This window comes from Cyclopterus lumpus, chromosome 5, assembly GCF_009769545.1.
Source record: "Cyclopterus lumpus isolate fCycLum1 chromosome 5, fCycLum1.pri, whole genome shotgun sequence".
NCBI lineage: Eukaryota > Metazoa > Chordata > Actinopteri > Perciformes > Cyclopteridae > Cyclopterus > Cyclopterus lumpus.
This window is the reverse complement of record NC_046970.1, coordinates 16,857,993-16,879,720: the sequence shown is the minus strand read 5'-3', so window position 1 is coordinate 16,879,720 and position 21,728 is coordinate 16,857,993. Positions and strand designations below refer to the sequence as shown.

Genomic DNA, 21,728 nt, shown 5'->3' with positions numbered 1-21,728 from the left:
GTTCATGAGGAGTGTTAGGTGGGGGATGGAAATGATGGGAGGTTGATCCCCATGGTAATCTGTGTCCCAATCCCACATTTGGGATCCTCAGAGCGGTGAACTGACGCTGCATCAACAGCGTTTAGACTGAAAGAGAAAATGCAAAGGAGGAAGGACAGATATGGATTTTTAAGGGCTGAGAAGATGCTGTGGCCCAGCTGTATACCATGGAAACTGCATGGACCCAAATCGAATGGAGGTATGGAAGCAGCAATGCATTACTTTTCATACCAGTGAGTATGAAAAGTGAGTGTGAATGCACATGATTGGGTGATACGTTTCAAATTGATTAAGTTTGTGTCACAGGGGGGCACAGGCACATCGTGAAACAGAAGGTGGATGAGTGTGAATCATCATGCGACGCCGCTCGCTGTAATGACACAGCAGTCGGACACAATAAACGAGAAGTCTTCTGAGGCTTTCCTCTTATTTCTGTGGCTCCAACAGCTTCTTGGTAATGCAATCCAGCAATTAGCTAAACTTACCCCATCAATTATTTTTATTCCGTCAGCTCTACTTCCCTGTTATAATGAACTTACTAAATCAGTGTAATAATAATCCATTTAATTTATATAGCGCTTTTTAAGATACTCAGACACTTTACATTATACACTGTAGACACAGCTACGGGGAGCAATGCAGGGTTAAGTGTCTTGCTCAAGGAGACATCGACTAGGCCGGGGTTTGAACTGCCAACCCCCTGATTGAAAGACGGACATGCTAACCACTGACCCACAGTCGCCCGCCCAGTTTGAATAATATTTCTTTGTGTTTTTGACGGCTTTGGCATTTCCTGACATTCTTAAGCAGTAAATTAGTCTGTTTAGCGCGAGTCCTGCTGATCCAACAGCAGACAGCTGCTCTGACATTTCAAGGCCAGCATCAGGTATGAAGCTGAAGAATGGTTAATTTAAGAAAGGCCACCCACTGCCTTCGTTATTTCAGAGCACTTAAGTGTTGGAGAGTTAGTTGTATCTCTTTTTAATGATATTCTGTACATATGGTTGTATACAGTATGTATGTATGATGTATTTTGCCCTCATTCTATCTCTACAGTTTAGAGGACTTGCCTCATATAAAGAGGCTTTTTCAGTTCCACTGAAACATGATACAATACATTTATTGTTACCCAACATGCGTGTATGCTCTTATTCGTACACAACTCTACCAAACTCTCAGACAGCTCACGGAATATAAGTATTATTTAATTTCCTCATTCCATCTTCAACTTGGAGTATGGTTGGTATCTGTAATAGAAAATCATAGAGAAAATTCATTCGCCAAGATGGTAAGCTTCCTGGATCCTGATCCAGTCTCGGCATAAATATAGTCAGTAAGGCTGAAACTATAATCACACACTTTAACTGTTTGGCATGTTTTAGCATCTCTGCTCTGTTTTTGGCCCACTCCCAACTGCTTCTGACCATACGTATATGTATTATATAACATATTCTATACAATAACATTGTTGGCCAGCTTGTTATGAAACCATTCCTTGAAAAAAGAAGAGGAAAGCAACATTTATATTTCAAAACAACTGATGCAGAGGATGTTGCAAAAATGCATTAGTAGTCCAGTGAGCATAAAGTGTAGAAGGTGGCGTACCATAAGAAAATGTTTTTTTAAAGATGTGTTCTTTATCATCTCTGTTAGAGTTAAAAGAGTTAAAGTTTGATCTCAGAGGGCAATTTTTGTTTAATGATAGTTGTGTGTGGTGAGCTTGAGGTTTCTGAACAGGACTTATGCGTGAAGACTTTTGACTTTTAATACCTCACATAAATAGCATGCTGTATAATTCAGATGCTTTACTTTCTTGTCGTGCTCTAACATTTTCTTTATAGAGAGGATTAAAGCTTAAACCAAAGGTTGCCGCCACAACTGTTACTTAGCAACCCTGGTAGGACAGCATGCCACGGAGCAACAATGGATGTTGAGGTCGCTCCAGTTGATTGTTCTGAATCTGACAGTTGATTTCACTCGATCTAGGACAAGAAACTTCTGTATTTTGTTTGGTTCTTGAATGTTGTTTTCATCAAAGTGTGACACTAAAATCAGCATCTGATAAAAATGATCTCTGATTTCATTTTACTTAAAAGCTTCACTCATCCATAGTTTGCGGTTGTCAAAGCTAGAGCTGACACTATTTATAGATTGGCATAACATTTACAACCAACTATGTCTTTAATTGATTACTTGCCTCAGTTGTTCCGTCAAGTAAAACCACCAAACATACTCTGGCTCAAGTTTCTCTAAAATTAAGATTTACTGCTTTTCTTACATTTTTATGTCACTGTACATTGAGCCTATCATGAAACAGGTATATTGTACTACTAGTGGTAAGACAGTGGCAGCACTGGCCCATAAAATTACATGTAATATGTTTCAGTACGATATAAGTTATGCTGTTTTCATCGGCAGTATAGACACATTCCTGTCTGTAGTAAAGTAAAGTAATCTTCTGCTCCACACAACAGTAAGCATACCTTCCTGCAGACATATTTCACACAGTAACGTTCATGGTTAATTTATCTCCTGTGTTGAAATAGAAGCTTTCCTTGGTGAAAAAGTGTATTGAAAAGAATTGTATGAGGTTACCCAGATACTCAGCAATGTCTTGGAAGGTCTGCCCACAGAAATATGGTACAAATAGGAAACAAAATGGTGCCTCAACACTGAGCTGACTGCTCATTAATTAACCAGATAACACTCGAGGAAGAGGGAACGATGACGGTCTCCAGTCACTTCAACTCTCTCCCTGGAGACGGCGCTGCCTCAGGGATACACAGGAACTGAAAACTTGCTGTTTCAATATTTCTGATTTGATAATAATGACATGCTGATATTCCTCAGTGGTCTCGTTGAGGAATTGCTGGTGTCATAAGGATTTGTGGAAACAAATGTTTATGGATCTAGTTTTGAAAGTTTCTCATATGCCTTCTTCTCTTACTGTTTGACTATGTTTAAGGGGCTTCACGGCTGTCAGGTTGGCGCCCTGCAGAGCGCTGGCTGTATGCGTCCCAGAGCCTCTCTGCTCTTATTACTGCAGTGACTCTCCTGGGAAGTGGCCCCAGCAGATCTAAAGAAGGGTGTTCAGTGCAGTCGCATTTGAGACGGAGGGAGAAAGAGTGACGGACAGAAAGCAAAAGATAAAGAATCAGTTGCAGTGGAGGGGCAGGAGAGGCATCTTAATAATCATGAGGAAAGAATCCTAAGAGAGAAAGAACTAGATGAGGTGAGGGATTTGGGGATTTTAAAACTTCGAGAACAATTTGATTGATGAAGGAGTGTGTGGGAAGAGGGGGCAGTGAGAGAGAGGACAAAGACAGTGTTGGTGACAACATAGGAAAAGGCCAGGCGAATAAAGAGTGTATACACTGACATACGGAGAAAAAGTGCCTGCGTCCTTCTCAGCAGTAACTACTCCTACAGCTAATGAGATTCATTAATCACTCAGGGGACCACTATAAGCCAGTGGGCTATTGTCTGCACTTGTGATCTACAGCATCACACAAAAGGTCAGCTTCCTGGGCAGGTGGAGGAGCTTTTTGGACTGTTGCCTACTTACCCTGCTTCCTATCAGTAATTATCATTACAGCCTGTAGCCAGTGTGCAGGGAAACAAACAGAGTGAGGAAGAAAGAGCTCAGCAAACTGGCATTACTCAATTTTCAACACCACAGACCACAATGATTCTTACAGACCATGGTCTCTAAATCTTATAAATGTTGAATTATTAAATGTCGAAGGGGTTAAACCCCCCAAAAAGGGATTCATCTGCTTTTTGAACAGACATTTTCAACATCAGCTTGCATCAGACCGTTGGTCCTGACAGCTGACAGGGAAGTTGCGCTGTCTTCCACTGAGACATAGTTTCATCAGACAACAGTACTTTCAACTTGGACGTAAAAGTTTCACATTAGATTATTTCAGTTTTTCCTTCCATTTCTATCACTCATGAATGAACTATACTGGGTCTGTAAATTGCTTTCTTCCTTACATTCCAATGCTAACGGTGAATGTTAGTTCAATGCTGGCCTTTCTCCTTAATGAGAGTTCTAGTTTCTAGTTCTAGTTCTAGTGTTTTTGGCTAATTTATACGAGCTAACTAATGAAACTTGTGCTCCCTTCCTTGGAGATGCCATTTAATGTATTTGTGATATGTTAAATACCTTACAAATGTTTTACTGAGACATGTGGAAGTAAGTAATAAGGATCTAACTAACTGACCTGTATGTTAAGAACTTAAGAATCAAAGCCAATGTTTTTTCCTTGCTGTTAACAAATCTGTGTACTGTAGTGGCCAGTCGAGTCAGTTGAGAAAAATATTATGAGCCTACAGCGACAGGACTCCCTAAAAAAAAAAAAAAACCTATTTGGATCCAAAACATGGTTGCATGTTGGAATATAACACACTTTGTACCATTCAATTGCAATAAATAACAGAAAGAAAGAAAACTAATTTAAAGGCCTTGTGCACCTCCACAGGTGTATTCACTCCTTTGTTCAGGTTGAAGGTAGACTAAAGAAGGATACAGGTGTAAGTTATCCGCCCTTATAGACTTCCAAAGATGTCAATCAAACATTGTTTGATTGACATGATGTGGAGGACCTTTAACATCACATACAAAATAAACTGCATATGTCATAGATACAGTACATGTATGTTGGATGTTGTATCTCAACATTGGAAGAACAAACCCTGCAACATTCATTCACAAAGGAATCCTTTCAACCACACACATGCACACACACACACACACACACACACACACACACACACACACACACACACACACACACACACACACACACACACACACACCTAATGCAACATGTACTGTACGGTATTACAACCACACTGATGCCTATTACAGCTACGTAATATCTAAACAAACATGTTTAACAAGCCAACCATGTGAAGACCTTCTGCCCAAGCTACAATCATGTTTCACAACCAGCAATAAAGGCGACTTGACTTCACAGGTGTGATACCGTTTTCTTTCACCTGTCTCTGTCTGCTATATGGCAGCTTCTTAGCGACAAGAAAAGAAGTAGATCAGAGCGCCACAGAGCGTTACCATTCCACAATTCATATATAATTATCTAAATATAGTTAATTGATCTAAAATGAAGGAGGATATGTGAGAGAAGAAAATGAGGACATCATTTATTTCAACAAACTCTACAAACCTCAATAGAGGTCACTATTAAAAACAACCAAATATTTGTACTAGAGCTGCAGGTAGGAGTATCTTCAGTAATTGGTCGAGATTTAAAGTGCACTTTATTAAGTGTTTGGTGTATGAAGTGGATGAAGCACTGTGGTTAAGTTAGTAAAACTTAGCTGACATGCTAATTAGCACTTGAACTGCCATCCCACTAATTACAGTCTCACGTAGGCTGAAGCATTGACAGAGAGGACAGGATGATTAGATTTTAAATGCGGATGCTCTGCTTCACAGGAACTCATCTCTGTGCTGCTCTCTGGTGCGGTTCAAGAGGAGTAAGTGGTCAACTCCCTGCTGGAGATTGTTCCTGCACCGAGACATTAGTCATTCTGAGCGGTGCCCACTGCAGAGAAAAAAGCTGATTCAGGTTCTTATCGAACTGTAAGGTATTGCAAGACGAAGGTGATGACCTTAAAGACTTTAGCATCTATTGTAACAATGGCCGTGAGTAGAAGTCATGGCGTGGATAGCTTACTGGGTCATTTTTCATTTACTGAATTTTTTCACCATTACTACTCGCCACCACAATGGGTAATTCATCACCTCACCAGGGGGATGTAATTATGTGTGCTGTATTTCTTCCTCCAAGGATAACAGAGTGACTACTATTTGTATTTCGCAACCTTCCCTATCAAATCTTATTATGTAATTGACGAGTTGTAATATGAATAGTGGCGGTGGGATGGGTTGCACTGGATGTGAAGGATTTCTTCCATAATCTAAAGCCTCCTCCCCCACTGCAGCGCTAAACTGACTGCTAAAAGAGAGTTGTAATGGTGTAATGTATAGTTTATGTTCTATGTTACTCAGACATGTGAAGCAGGGGTTTGACCTTTTATTCCAAACATACAAGAGTGAATAGTTTGCATGAGGTGGTGCTCGGAATGAAGCAGCATAAAGCAGCTAACTAGACTGCTCCACAATAATGTTCATCTGAATGCAAATGATTATTTGGGATGCGCCAATCCGACTTTTTCAGTCCTGATACCGATACCTGTGCTTCGGCTATTGGCCATGTACCGAGTACCAATCTGATACAAGTGTTGATTCAATAAGCTGTATGCCTCACTGTGTGGAAGTCACTGGAATCATTCTTTTCTGTATAATGAAACTTCAGGCTTGACATTTCCTAACTTTGTGAAACATAAATGTACTGATTTATTGTTTAAAATAATTATAGTATTATATAGCAGATCAGCCTATTGTCACTGATTCAGTTAGTTGCTTTGGCAACTATGTGGACAACTATGGCTCCCTCAGCCGCCTAAAAAAAGCTCATACTCCCTCTTAGTAGGAAATATATGACATCTCTCTGCACAATGTCAGATTTGCACTTATGGTGAGAGCCCTGTTGAATTAAATTCCTGAACTTACTGGTTGAACTCAGTAGTGCGAGCAAAATCGCTGTGAACATTCATTTATTCCTGTGGCAGTCAACTTAACACAGCGATAGCGTGTTGTTGACCGCAGGGGCTGTGCAAGATGTCTTCACTGCCACTTGAGAAAGCCCTTGGGTGTTGGATTGGATGAGAGTGCTTCTTTTTTTGTGCAGTTGTGTTTTTTTTCTTCATTCTTAATTATTAATTTTTTTAGTTTCCTTGTGCTATATATTTATTTACATGGCTTTTTGTAATTAGGGATAATCTACTGTGAAATAAAGCGAAAGGTTTCCCCTCTGGGAAAATCAAGTATAATGATCTTAATCAGAAATGCATGTATTCGCTACCCCTGCTGGTATAATAATACAAGCTGGGGAGTTTATACCAAATAAATAATGCATTTAATTGTGTTTATTACATTTAAAGGGGGCTTACTTAAAGATGAAAAAAATTTATGTAATATTTAACAGGAAAATTGTGTCTCAAAGATTGCAGACCTGTTGTATATTTTGTTCATTATAAATGCATTTTTTTCATGGCCCTCAGACTCACAGTGTGCCTGCCAGTTTGAGCATTCATACTACAGCAAGAGAACACATTTTGGCAAATCGCTCAAGACTTTGTTGTCAGGTCCAAAGTAGCAGAAGAGCACTTGTGGCTTTTTTTCATATCACGCTTGATGCCAGGAGCACAGCATGGCTTTTGTGTACTCTCTGTTTATCTCCTGCAATTAGCAACTATAACAGACAGAAGTGTGAAGAAGCTGGCTAGCGTCATTTATTATAAGAGCAGTATATGTCACACCACAATAGCATCTTTGAACATCAATGATACTTGTTGCCATCTGATTTGACTGTTATTTTCGCTCCTGCAAAGATCTAGTCACTAGGTTTGAGTTAAGCTTCGCTCTATTGAGTTGTTCTACATTGCCGATGATATTCTGTTTGAAGATGGTATGTAAGCTAATCATGGTTTCCTATGTAAATGATTCCCATCAGCCCCAACAGGAAATCTGTGTGCTCTTTGTGCTATGACCACCACTGACTTCACTGTGCTGTATTTTTCTGGCTTGATGAGTAAATTAGGTTTCCCCTGGAGAAGAAGCTCTGCTCTCCCGCTAGTAATGCTTGTTGAGCTGCTTTTTCTCTTTTCTCTCACACATCACAAACAAACTATTAATTCACCTTTTAGTTGTGAAGACAGGAGTGGAAAAAGATGTAAAAGTTTAGCTCAATCTTAGCTTCTCATCCATTTGCACCCAAGACTTCCCCTCTAGTTGTCTTTTACAGGGAAGATGATGCTCGGTGTGCCCTCTGTCCCAGTCCTTCTGTCCAGAGAGAAATGGGTCGCTCTTGGATCCTGTAGAGGCAGCTGGGACGGGCGTGGCGGGACTGGCCTGTGTGAAAAGAGCGTTAATCAATTCCCAGGCCCATTTGAGGATAGAGGTCAGCAAAACGTCTCACATTTTCCAAATGTCCCCACGTACTAGGACAATATTAAAGAGCCAAGGCCAAGCCCGCTGCTGCCATCATTGCAGCTTTTACCCAAAGCAGGAAAGGCCTTGGCACAAGAAGCTGGAGGATTTTTGTTGTTGTTGTCCAGGCAGTTTTTTTCTGCTTAATCTTCACTTTAAATCCGCCCTCATATAGCTTTCCTGGTCCGGCAAAGCCTATGGGTCATCTGCCCTGCCATGACCAGCTGTGACCCACAGTTTCAACCCAATGATCCATAAAGTCTGTCTGTGTGTGTGTGAGAGTACGAGAGGGATTCTGTGTGTGTTGTGCTCTTGTGTACAACATATAGATACAAGAACATTTTTATATAAATTGTACTTTTATGAGAGATGGTAAAGAAACAACTTCACCTTGTCCATTAGGCTATTTAATGTATCAAGACTATACAATTTGGAAAAATGCTATTATAAAAAACATCTTGTATTCATACGTTCCATTTGTTGGATCGTGCCTGATGACAAAGGAAAATGTAGCTCAATGGGGAAAACCCTAAATGTTATGTACTTGTTTTCCACCGCTGTGGCAGACGACTGAACATTGAGCTCATTATGGCGATCTTGAAGGACGTGTTGCATTAGCTGGTGTATGAATGACTCCATCTTATCCTCAGGGGTTACAGAAACATCTATTATCTCTGCCATTTTCCAAATGTTTCACTGGTTCAGCCACAATGATAATGATTACAAATGCATGTATAACTACATCATCCCATCGTAACTCCAAGGATAGGCATCATCACTCAACCTTGTTTTCCTGATGGTATTGTTATGAATAATCAATTGAGGTACTTTCTGCTCTCTTGAGCCCTTCAGCTGTTTTGGTTTCAGCATAACAACATAGCTCAGTTTAATCACAGGACTGAGCTCTGCAATGCTGATATTGTTATGAGCAGATGTGGCATGTGATACTGAATTAGTGATACAAAGGATAGTTCAAAAGTTCCCCTGTGTACCTATAATGGATATACAAGTTCTCCTTCAGTTGTTCATAGTTTAATTAGCGACCTAATTGAATTGACCTGTTTGGACCACTTTATTTTGTGTTCATCTTACAAGTAAGTCCCATTCAAATCTAAAATGTATTTAAAAAAATAGACACCTGGCCAGCTGTACATTAGTCAATTGGATAAATGACAAATCACTACTTTATGTTACTTTGACTCACTTTGTCACCCAAATTGCCATATACATTTGCCACAATGGCCTAATGCATCCTGAGATATTAAAGGGATAGCAACCCCTCATAAACGGTGCGGAAACATTTCATCATCACATAATATATTTTTGTTATCACCCATCTCTCAGTCCTGTAATGAAAATCCTGCAGTTACGGTTTAACAACACTGAAAAGGACTTCCCAAGGTTTGTGATCGCCTGTCGGGACTCCCTGTCTCAACAGCACATGTTGCTTTTTAAAATCCTCCCTTAATGTTGTCCTTTGACACTAAAATCATTAGAGCGAAATAAATAACCATAACCACAGTCTGCTGAGCAACAGAGCAACACCAGCAGTAACACCGGTTACCCTGGACATTCGCTTTCTCAAGCAATTTCCCCTCATTGATGTAATGGATGTGTCCCTGAACAGGCTTTTTTCCACGCATGTTTCCTCAAGGCAGGCTGCTGTGTGCTGCTCTTAACGGCACACAAACAGCATCCAGAGGCTATGGATCACAGCAGCCTTGGGGCAGCCTTTCAGGGCTGATGTTCTGTGAGCACCAGGAGTATTGATTCACGGTGTCACATATGATTATAAACACAGATTAATACACAGTACGTTTTCAGCTCCAGGCAAAGTAAAATATTAAATGGATGACATTTTGCTGAAGTGTTTTGGCTGCATGTTTGGGATATATAACAGAGATGTGACAGCTCCACCTTCATTTTACAACATACAGTCTCACATCTGTCCCAGAGGAGAAATCTGTCTGTTGCTTTTCTTCGGGTGTAAAGAGTGTGTTGAATGCTAAGTCAACTTCTCCCAAAAGTATTTCACTGCTGTTGTTAAATAATTATTTGACACATTTACAGCCTGTGTTTATGGATGTTTATGAGATTTTGTTGTTTTCTGGTTTTACACAATATTTTGATTTCATATCTATAGCGCCGTCATAAAGGAGCTATGTTTCCAATTCACTGTTGCCATCTGTGTCAGAGACTGCTAATGATACCTACGAGTGGAGATGCATTGTGCCGTGGGAGTGCCGTGTCAGCAGTCTATATACTGGGATTTGGATGAGCTCCATGTGTCTTTGCTTGATAAAACGCCGGGGTCAGGGATGAGCAGTCTCCCTTGTGAAATATTCAACACTAAATATCTCAACCAAACTCAACCCTGTTGTCTTATGTAACCAGGTGATATTTCCTGGCTCTGTCTTTTGCCAAAGGTTAGAAACCCAAAAGGCATCACATCATTCAGCTTTGTCCATTTGGATAGTGTTTACGATTTTTAGATGGTGTTTCATATTTTTTAACATTATGTCGTGCCAATTTAAATAGAGAGATAAAGTAAATAATATAACACTGTGGTTATTGTCATGCCAATGGGGAATAATTACTGTGAACCACAGAAAATTGTTAAATTATTTAGCACTTTACATTTCCGGATTATGATAATTTCATTGTCCGTATAAAATTTTAACTTTAGTTTTTTTGTCCCAGTGTTACCTTTTATTTCATATCTCTCTTCTGGGTACATAAAGTGAGCAATTAACAAAAAAATCCCCCGCATCCATTGCAAAGGCTTTGAATTGCTGTATTTGAATGTGCGTCACAACCCCCCAATTGTCACTATAACCCCTCTCCCCTAACAAAAACCTTTTAGTAGTTGAGAATGTGGAAACAATAAACATTACAGTGACCTTTCGTTCTGCAAGTGTGCTGATTGCCAATCACCCCTCAAAGCTAACCTGCTCTTATATACACACACACACACGCACACCCACGCACACACACACGCGCACGCACGCACGCACGCACGCACGCACACCCACACGCACGCACGGCCGGGTTATTACAGCATGCTTCCAACCATTGTAAAAGATCGTAAGTGGTACCTAGATATGTTTGTCCCTCAGAAAGATAGAACACGTGAAGCTGTGTTATTACACTCAGCAGACCAGGGTTTCATGGTGCTGTGACTCCACAATGACATGGTGATGTTGCCTTCCTTTCCTCAGCGATGACTGATACAGGAGTGAATGTGTTTGCTGCCTGCATGACAAATTGAATGCCAGTGTAATTAAATGTTGTCTGAGGGTGGGCAATGATGAGCTGTCTGCACACCAATGATAGTTGCCTCCTTTTTCTGCTTGAATACCCACTCTGTTTGTCTCCTCTTTCCATTATGTCCCATGCAGTACATGTCGCCTGCATCCCTCAGCTGTTAGCGAAGAAGGGAAGTTGTGTCAGATGTTTGGATAGCCTCTCTGACTTCCCACCACACCCGGGGATGTTTCTGCAGTCACACACTCTCAGTATGTTCTCATTAATAACTAGTGGGTGTTTTCCCTTGTGATGCTGTCGGGGCTGTGTTTTTCCCTTGTTGTCTGTCAGGAAGTCTCTTTAATATTTAAAAAGATGATAAGAACACTTTTAAGTCTAACATGAATGAACATGTATATTTATTGCTAGAGTAATATAGATCTGCTTTGTAAATGAGATATTGTTTTCTCCTTGGAGGAAAATAACAGAATAAACAAAAGGGGAACATTTGCATATTAATATGTATTTTTTTATATTTCGTATTAAGATCTACTGTCTGTTTCATTGGGGATCCATCTCTGGAGACGGTGAACTTATTTGCATACAGCTAATCCAAAGTTTTCTTTTCATATTTGCTTCACATGTCACTGTCCTTTCATCAGCATGACTGAGAATAACTGATTTCACCCAAAACCAATCCCCCTCCAGATTTACTGTCCCTCCCACTGCCTTTCTCTTGATACATCCATGGCCTTTCCTGTGCACGAAAACCAACGCCCCCTTTTGTTGATTGGCTAGAATAGTGTGACTCAGTCCAAGCAACTTTGTTTATTTTCCATTTATCAACACCAGATTCTTTTTTATTTTTTCATTACACACTCAGAATAGACAGCTAGCAGACTGTGAGGAGACGTTCGCTAAATTGAACAAAAAGTGTTTGGGATTAGGATCGCTGACAGCAACATTTGAAAGCTTTTCCAGTGAGCTATCAGGCACAATACCAGGACCTCCACTAATAAGAATGCATCATTACTTTTATTACATGCACCCGTAAATACACCTCATGTGAAATGTCTACTGTAGAAAAGATCTATTTAAGTATTTATGGTAGAGTTATCGATCAGATAAAGGGATAGAAATATAGAAAGACAAAGTAACCTACCTTGTTTTTAAGGTACATCATTTTGATAAATATTCCCATCTGGCAGAATGGGACACACTTTTATTTCCCTGGTAGCTCACCGGGAGATAGATGTCTTTTGTTCAACATTTTAAATTAATACAATAATGAACAAGAAATGGAGAGGTTTGAGAGATTTGATGAAGGTGAGCTATAAAACAAATGTAAAACATGTTTACAATTGGCACTGCTTGATCAAAGTCATTGCCTGTAGTTTGGGCTCCTGCCTGGTTTGGTCAGTTAGGCTCCAGATAGTAGCTAGGCCTCCTCCTTTCCATAACCTTTGACCTCTCACAGCAGAGGTTCAACCAGGCAGAGAAGAGGTGACAGATATACTGCTCACTCCCCTGGACATACCTCTCTAGAGCACATTCACGTACTTTACCACATAGACACAGACACAACTACACAGTGTTTTCTTCTTGAAATACAATGAACCCTGGCTAATCAAAACCCCTTGGGAATGGGAGGTAATTTAAACTAGTAAAAGGTTTAGATAACTGAAGTATGTTGAAGTACCAGGGTGAAGCATGCTCATTATACAAAGCACACATAACCAGAACAACGTGATATTTATGGTTCATTGCTCCTTTTTCTCATTTGATAGGCTGCTCATTTAAGAGTGATGACACTTTTAAACAATGGCTCCCCAACACAGACTCTACGTTGCAGCCTTAAATTTATGTATTGCCGTCTTTATTTTTAAGTGCACAAAGCGTCAGCACCTTCAACTAAGTGCTGCAATAGATTGTCTGTGAATTTGTCTGACTGCCAGCAGCTCTCTCTCTCTCTCATTACTGTTGGTAAAGCAGCCTGCCTGCTGTCCAATCTCCATATTAAAGAACAAGGGAAAGGTCAGTTTAACAACATCTAAACAGTTATCGACAGGTCAGAGGCGGGAGAGGGCAGTCATCTAGATAAATACCATACGGTCATGAAATTGAAATTGTCAAAATATGCAGATTGGGAGGGAAGCTGAGATCATCGTTGAGGAAGAGTGGTTGTGCAGATGGTTCTGCTCAGAAGGCCCCTGAGGGTAGACGGCACTGTTGTGCTCATGGACGAGATTCATGGTGAGACTAGAAAACACGTTTCATTTAAACACTGCTTTAGCCCATAAACAAAAGGTACTGTCACGCCTTCATCTGGTATGAAATCCAACATTTATAGCGTCAGATGGATTTCTAAGATAAGCAGAATTGCTTTCAGTTTGAAGATTTTAGATCAATAGCGGCATCTGAAGCCCTCTTGAAAAAGGAAATCATTTCCGTTGTAATGCTTTGGTATCTGCTCTATAAAACCATTTCCCAGCACAGGGAGGATATTGCTCCCTCCAATAATCATTGTCATTTTTATAGCATTTCATGCCTTATACATGGAGGTGAAACATTTAGAAAAAGAAATCGAGGAAAAGCAGTGGACAGAAGGACCCTGATGATTTTAAATCAGATAGATGTTTCTCTCAATCCATTTTCTTTTTGAAGTGAGAGGAGAGAAAATGTTCGAAAGATGACCTAAATGAGCACAAAAGGTATCGAACGAGTATAGTGGAATCAGATAAATGGGTGGATAAAAGAGACAAAGAAAAGGGAAAACGTATGAAAGATTATCATGAGGTGATCTAAAATAAGTACAAATTTAGCCAAGCATTGTAGCATAATGAGACGAGCATGAATCATTACAGTTTGTGCTTCATTATTAATTCCAAATGCCGATGTCAAATGCAGTGATTTGTAGTACTGATTCATATTTGCAACGTGTCCGAAAGCTCAGAAGTGCGTGTCGAAATTGACATAATGTCAGAATGAATTATCTGATTGAGCAGGCCGGCTGTAGACACAATGTCAGTATGAGCCCAACATACTAAAACAACCTGCTGTGTGATTACAAATAAGAAGTTTTGATGAGATAGTAAACATTTGATTCATCTGATGGTGTGAATTGACATTGATTCTTCATATCTTTCCCCTGCAGATCCGTCAGTGCATCACAGACAGAAGACAGTTGTGACGGACATGTGCTACCCGACAGAGATATCCAGCCTGATGGACTTTGGCTCTCCAGACTGCTCGCTAGGCAAAGGTACGGTGCTGCTCGAAAATACAAGGTGTTGCCTTGGTGACAGCAGGAAGTGTGCACAGAGATTTATCCTGGCAGTTAAAAGACACAGAGCTGTCGGCTTGACTGCGAGGTTAACACTGGAGCAAAGGCCTGCACAGGCTAAGAGTGTGAGAACAATCAGACAGCAGCTGTTGGTACCTGGCCACCAGGGCCTCGCAGTTCACGCTTTGATTTATCGCAGCTAGATAACATGTTTTGTCGCCCAATGTGCGGCGCAGTACGACTCTGAGACTGGATCGACTTCTTACCAGAGGAAATCATTTTACTCTGCAAATTGCTTTAATCTGAATGGAGCTTTATTGTCAATTTATGTAAGTCAATTGCGCCCGAGTTGTATTGTAATGTGCAATTATTGCATCGCAGCGAGGACACTTATTTTCCCAAATAGCAGTCATCAGTTTGAAAAATAAAATGTTTTATAGAGAGGCCAGTGTGACTCAAGATAATAGTCTCGCTAAATCCCTCCTGTGCAGTAATCAAACTGACCAGCCTGTAATATTACGCACAACAAAAGGTATTGATCATTAGGTTTATTAATCGCGTCTGTATTGTTGTCCATTTGTTTTTCTCATCATAGTGACTGCTATTATTCTGTATTTTTCTCACATTGATGCCAAACCCGAGAGTCTGCAGTTTAATTCCGTCAATAATATCAAATCCAATCTTTTCATCCCATCTATCCCCTTAAAGCTGGCAGAGCCTGCTCCGCGGCTATTAGACAAGCCTTGTGTCATTTCCCCCAGCAATGAGCAGCGACAGTGGTGACCTCACTCACTCATTCTGCTTTCAGTCTCCCTCCTCCTCTTTTTTCCACCTCTTCTTTTTTCTTAAGACCAGCTAATATCTTAATGTGGCTCCATCCCGGCTCTCTATCAACACCTCCCAGCACTGATAATGCAGACTGACAGGTCACCCGTGTGCAGCTGAGAGAAGCGAGAGAAATACTGTGGAGGGTGTAGAAAAAGAAGTCCTTTCTTCTGGCTTTAATGTGAGCGGAGCAAATTAATGACATAGTGATACAGGGAGTTAAGCCGAAGAATAAGGACACTGAGGAGTGGAACATTTCAGACTGAAGAACTGTCAGGATAAAAGCAACGCCGTGAATAAGATTCGGTGTAGCTGAGAGGCAGGCTACAGCATGACCTTCAAATTATGAAGTGCTACATTTGGTCAAAATGTTCTTATTCAGGCTGTAGCACTTCAGACAAGTTAAACGCAGCTGGAGTCAAACAGGTTACAATTTGAATCTAAATATAACAAAGTGGGTTTAATCAGCATCGTACAATTCTAAAAAATGTGGTTCTGTGAGATATTGTAGCTGTAATACTACCAAGGTGACCAAAAATAACTTGGGCGTTAATTGTATCCACGATATCGTTTCAATCTTTTGTCTCAGCTCAGATCAGTCAGAGAGGAATGAGCCTGGCCGTAATCCTTGAGGTTTCCCCGTGTGATTGACAGATCTATTGCCTCATTTGACAAGTGTGGTTAGAGTACATCTGATCTCTGGACGGAGCTGAAACTCTGAGCGTCCTCCTCTGACAGGCAGGACAAATGGCATGCTCGCTCTGAACTGCTGTCACGTCTTTAAGTGGAAGAGGTTTAACTTGTCTTTCTCTTGCACACAAACTCACACACATTGTGCCTACACATGTGCTTTAGTATGCTAGTTATGGCACTCAAGTGCTCATAAACTCAAAAGGCTGAATTAATTAAGTTGCAGCTTTATCTGTTTTCCTCATACCACCTGTACCTGCCTAAGGGTTTCTGACCTCAAGATCCCTGTAGGCAAACGTGACAAGCCTAAACCTTATTTACTGTCCACACACATCTGAGTTCCCATGTAACATGACACAGACTGTCCTTATTTAAACATGCAGGAGAGAAGTCCATGGAAAAATCCCTGCTGTGTGTAGAGCCAATGCAGTTTGGTCAGAAGCATGAACTCCATCCACTGGTGTCATGATCCATTTTTTGAGACGTTTGTACTGAAGTTGATATTTAGAGAATTTTTATTCAGAGTTTACATTCCTACCTCCTCTCGCCAAAATCAACATTCACATTCAGGAAGTGAGTAATGTAAACTCATGTAGGCTACAAAGGCACTGTGTACAGAGGGGAGTATTGTTTTCTGTTCAGTCGCAGAGTGTAATTGTACACGCTGTCCTTTGTTAGCTCTCGGCCATCAGGTGGCGCGAAAGCTCCACTGACTCACCTGGGTTATTACCTGAGGCCTGGGGTGCAGTTTGTATTCCCCTCCCCCTCATCCCTTTGTACACTAGGGGGAAAGATGAAAATCAGGAGTGGGCGTGGGTTGAAAGTTGTCCTGGCTGCCACAGGGTGTGTCACTAAACAGGTAGAGAGTGGAAGAGATAGGGAGTCACATTAAGAGGAAAGAAAAGAGCAGGAAATGTAGCTGAGTGGCTTACAGGGGACGACTTCCTGGTAACCTGTCTGGGTGGAGCCTCAGCAGGCAGGGCTGGGAGCGGCCGGCTGTGGTGGTGTGTTATGTGGGTTGGTTTGAATGGTGTGTGCACTGGTCTGAATGGTGTGTGCACTGTTTTTTTTACCTGCTATGAGAGCTCACACCACAGTTGACAGTGGAGTCGAGTGGAGCCTGTGCTGAGGAGGATATGAGGTCCGAGAAGGAGGAGGGGAAGGCCGGTGAGTGACAGATAGCAATGGAGATAGAGGGGGAGAAAATACGTTGTTTGTGTGTATTGGAGGAATAGTGTACGAGTGGCTTGAAATGGCAGTGTGTGAACAGGCTTAATTTAAGGTACTTATACTTTACATCGTATGCTTCATTACATGTATTATCTATAAATCTGTCTGTTATTTTCTTGATTAATCACTTAATTGTTTAGTTAAAAAAAAGTCAACAAATAAGAAAATAAACCAGACCCTATATAGCCCATAATGATGACTGAAACTGTCTCAGCCTTAAACACAATATATATTTAATTGAGAAAACCAGACATTCTTCACATTTGATTAACTTCTTTCATTTTCATAAAAATCTCAAAAACATAACAACTTCTGGCATCAAAGTAGCTGTCAATTAGGTTTTTGACGATCAAATGTATCTCACGCTCCACCAGCTGCAGTATTGAAATGCAGTTTACAGGATTGTTAAGCAGGTTGATTTTTCTTGTGTGCCTCTTTGCAAAATGTCAGTTCTCCTCCACACGGCTCTCAACATGAACATGGCTGAGCCGACGGGCCGCAAATAACTAACAGCACGAACAGTGCAAACAACAACAACAACAGTGTTTACCTGAGGAAGAATCGGAGGGCGGGTGCTAAGCTTCTGTGACAGTGTCGTCAGCTGTAACTTGTGCAAAGTGGCGGCAATTGGCTAACCAGTGGGACACATAAACTGGGACTTACAGTCATGAACATTAGTGCGTGTGTGAGTCACTCACATGCACTAACATGCATGAGCGGCCACACCGGCAACGTAAACAAAGCACAGAAGCTCAAAACAGTGTGAGCGTGAAGATGGTCCATTCTACACACAGAGTATTTTTTACTTTGTGTATATGTTTCTGAAAATTCTATTAATGTATTTTGGTAGAATTCTTTACACTTACAGTACGTATTATTTTACCGCAATGCAATTATATTTTTACAACAATAGGACGGTTATTTTACATTATTTGTTGTTGTACATATTCTTTATGGATGTACCACAGCCCTCTATACTAAGTGCTGATGTATTGAAATCTATTCCATAACTGAGACTTGTTTATTGTTTTACTAAAGATAATGATATGCTGACCTTGATATTACATGTCCATATGGATAACATAGTAATCTGTTAATCTTCCATAATCATTGTACATGAATGGTGAGATACTGTGCAATATTACAGATTTTAGTAGTGCAGCAGACATACTAAAGCTTGTATATGTGAGAAATTAGCACTGAGGAACAATAATAACTATTGGCTCTTTTGTTGTGAATACTGTTGGAATCTGACATAATGAAGCACCTGAAGCTGTTCGGGCGTTATGGTGCAGTTTGAATGAATTGAAATTAGTCTGATTCAACTGTGTTTTGCATGAGTCCTGCTGCACTAAAAATGAGACCATCATTGTCACCATAAGCTTCACGCCATCAGCTTTGTTGTAATGTTCTTCATCTCCATATAAAGCATCATTTTGTTGTTTTGTTTTTTAGAATAATTTCACTTCAGTCTCTGTGAGCGAGCTGCCCTGAGCTTATTAAGGACCATTGTTACTTTCATCATCTGCCCAGGTGTTAGACTGAATATTAATCAGAACAGGTATGTGTTGACATATTTTTACATAATTCCAACTCCTCAGTAATCATTTAAAAGTGTAATACACAAGCTTCAATAGCAGCTCCAGCTTCTCATGCAGCTTGTGACATTATTCTGCCATGAGGGAGGTTGTGTATCAAATCATGTAGATTTTCAGTTCTCCACAGACCAGATCTTGCTGTTTCTGACAGATGTTGAGTCCCCACGACAGATTCAACTGGGACAATATGGCCTGTGGCATTTTGGTCCTCAATGGCTTATACACGTTGGTCGGCCTCATGGACACCGCCCCTTTGCTGATTACTCCTGTTCATCCGCTGTTTTGTAGATACTAAGACCCAATTCCAGTTTCTGCCCTCATGGACTTACAGACTTTGAAACATGCTCCCACTAAGAGGGCTCATGACTATCCCATAGTGAAAGAGTTTGAGGCCTCTCAGGTTGAGCAATTTATTCAAACTTCACATGTCATGTGTCAATATGTTGATTTGCTCAAACATAACTATTGATCTTGGCTCACACACATGACATACAGTTCATTATGTCTAATAACGTTTTTGATAGCTATTAGTGGATTTTATAAATTTCAGGACCTTATGATTTAAATACTATTTAACCGTTGTGTTTGAAAGTTTATTTACAGACATCTTTTTTAAGTCAGGTGTGTAGCATCGTGCTACAGACCCGGCAGTTGTAATTCCACTGTTTGGCCGCTATGGAAATTGGCTTCAAAGTATGGTGCTCTTCATGGGAACTTGCATAACCACCCTAAAACACCAATCTCAAGTTTCTACACTTTTATAATTTTGTTTTAGAGGAGCTTTAGAGGTGCTGGTGGATTGTATTTCTTTTAGAATCTTTTCTCAGTCTTTGTGCTAAGCTAAGCTTATATGGATCCAGCTTCCAGTTTACCAAACCGATATGAGAGTCGTATCGACCTTCTCATCTAACACTCTGCAAGTAAGCGAATAAATGTGTTTTCCGAAATGTCAAACTATCTATTAAATGAAATACAGTATTAAATATTAATCTTACTGCCCACATAAATCTCTCTGTCCAGGTGATGTGATTTCACAAAGTACTCAAACATAAATTCATGGGGAGCCCTCACACCTTCTTTCACTCAGAAACTCTGCACAGGTTACAGTAAATCAGTTTAAGTGTGTGAGGGTTCATTGCTTGCTGCTTAGAGTAAAGGGGGGACACATTGAGTCAAAACAGACATGTCTCTTGCAGTATGACAAATGGAGGAAATGAGAGGGTGGGGCTTAAGAGGTACAAGGGTCATCATTGTTGACTGAATTGAAAACTAGGATATCCAATGCTCACAAATACTACAATTACTGTGCAAAATCATCTCATTATCATGGCTTTGCTGAAATCAAAAGACCGTCTGTGTCCTGTTCAGAGACGCAATGTCAGTCAGGTTAATCACTGCTAAACCCAATCTGTGCACAGCGAATGAATGAATGAATGAATGATACCGGTGTCAAGTGAGAGTGAGGGAATGTTTTTCAAAATGCAGCTCTTGACAGCAGTCAAGAAATCTAAATAGCCTTGTCCAAGTTCTCAGGGCACATCCTTGGCAGCATATCTAATCTGCACATAATAATCGTGTGAATCAATTACAGCTATCTGCACTTGGCATCCTTGCACTGACCTCAGTTGTAGTGTAAACCCATAGGGAATTAATTAATAGAGGCTGTTCCCAATAGATACTGTATACTTGCTCAAATATACTGTCCATGAATACACTAGCAAACATGCACAGATATAGTATACAGACCAGCATGCATAAAAACAATGTGCAGGTCACATGTGCTACAATCATATCAGCATTTAATCTGCTTTCAAGGACTGTATGTGACGTATCTTTCAGAGGCAAAACAACAACATTATATATATATATATATATATATATATATATATATATATATATATATATATATATATATATTAGAATGTTATACATGTACTGAACCAGCAAGTGATATGTTATCTGCATATATTGCCATCAATTACCATTCAGTGGTGAATACTTTGGTCAGGTAGGTTTGAAAGCCAGCAACATGCATTATTTATGGATATATGAATTATAGAGAGGCAGTGCAGGAAATTGACCAGACCCTTAAATCTAGGTTCTTTTCAGGATGCAGAAAATACATTCTGTTTAGTCTCCTCAGTAATGTTGCTGTAGGCGTGCTGTTTCTCTGACGCATTCAAATTGGAATGAATGCAGTAGATTCACCATTCATGATCTATTTCTTCCCTGATAATCAGAGGCGACAGATTAGTTTCAGGATTGTGTGTGTGTGTGTGTGTGTGTGTGTGTGTGTGTGTGTGTGTGTGTGTGAGTGTGAGTGTGTGAGAGAGAGAGAGAGAGAGAGACACACTGTACATTTTTACACAAAACAACTTTAAATGCCCACTGCTGCAAAATATTTGTGACATTTTATTTTATCACCAGATGTTCAGAGGACAGCACTGCCTTAGCCAAGTTTCATGTCTGTGATAAAAAGAGTGATCATATTTTTTTACTTTTATTATTATAAACACATTTGAAAATGTTTTCAGAGTCTGGAGTTTATTTTTCAGATACATTTTCAACACACATGAATATAACCATAATTATAACCATATTCATTTGTATGACATCAAACACGAGTTTACCACAATTTGTCAAACGTTTTTTATTTATATTAAAGTCATTTTATTGGGGATCCACTCCTGTAAAATAGAAAACCTATCAACATCACTGTCTCCTGCTGCATGAGATGGAG

At 40.2% G+C, this 21,728-nt stretch overlaps 1 protein-coding gene across 10 annotated transcripts in view; it reads left to right on the top strand.

The window, feature by feature from the left end:
- LOC117731395 (kazrin-like) overlaps positions 1 to 21,728 on the top strand; it is an 89,011-nt gene that overhangs the window by 52,082 nt on the left and 15,201 nt on the right. For 4 of the 10 annotated variants that reach the window (XM_034533726.1, XM_034533727.1, XM_034533729.1 and 1 more), the window contains exon 4: positions 14,517 to 14,624. In XM_034533726.1, coding sequence (XP_034389617.1) covers positions 14,517 to 14,624 — 108 coding nt within the window. Of the gene's footprint in view, positions 1 to 8,068; positions 8,091 to 11,601; positions 11,635 to 14,516; positions 14,625 to 17,144; positions 17,328 to 18,845; positions 18,952 to 21,728 lie in introns of those variants that run through there. The other 6 variants (XM_034533731.1, XM_034533730.1, XM_034533735.1 and 3 more) reach the window with 6 other exon arrangements.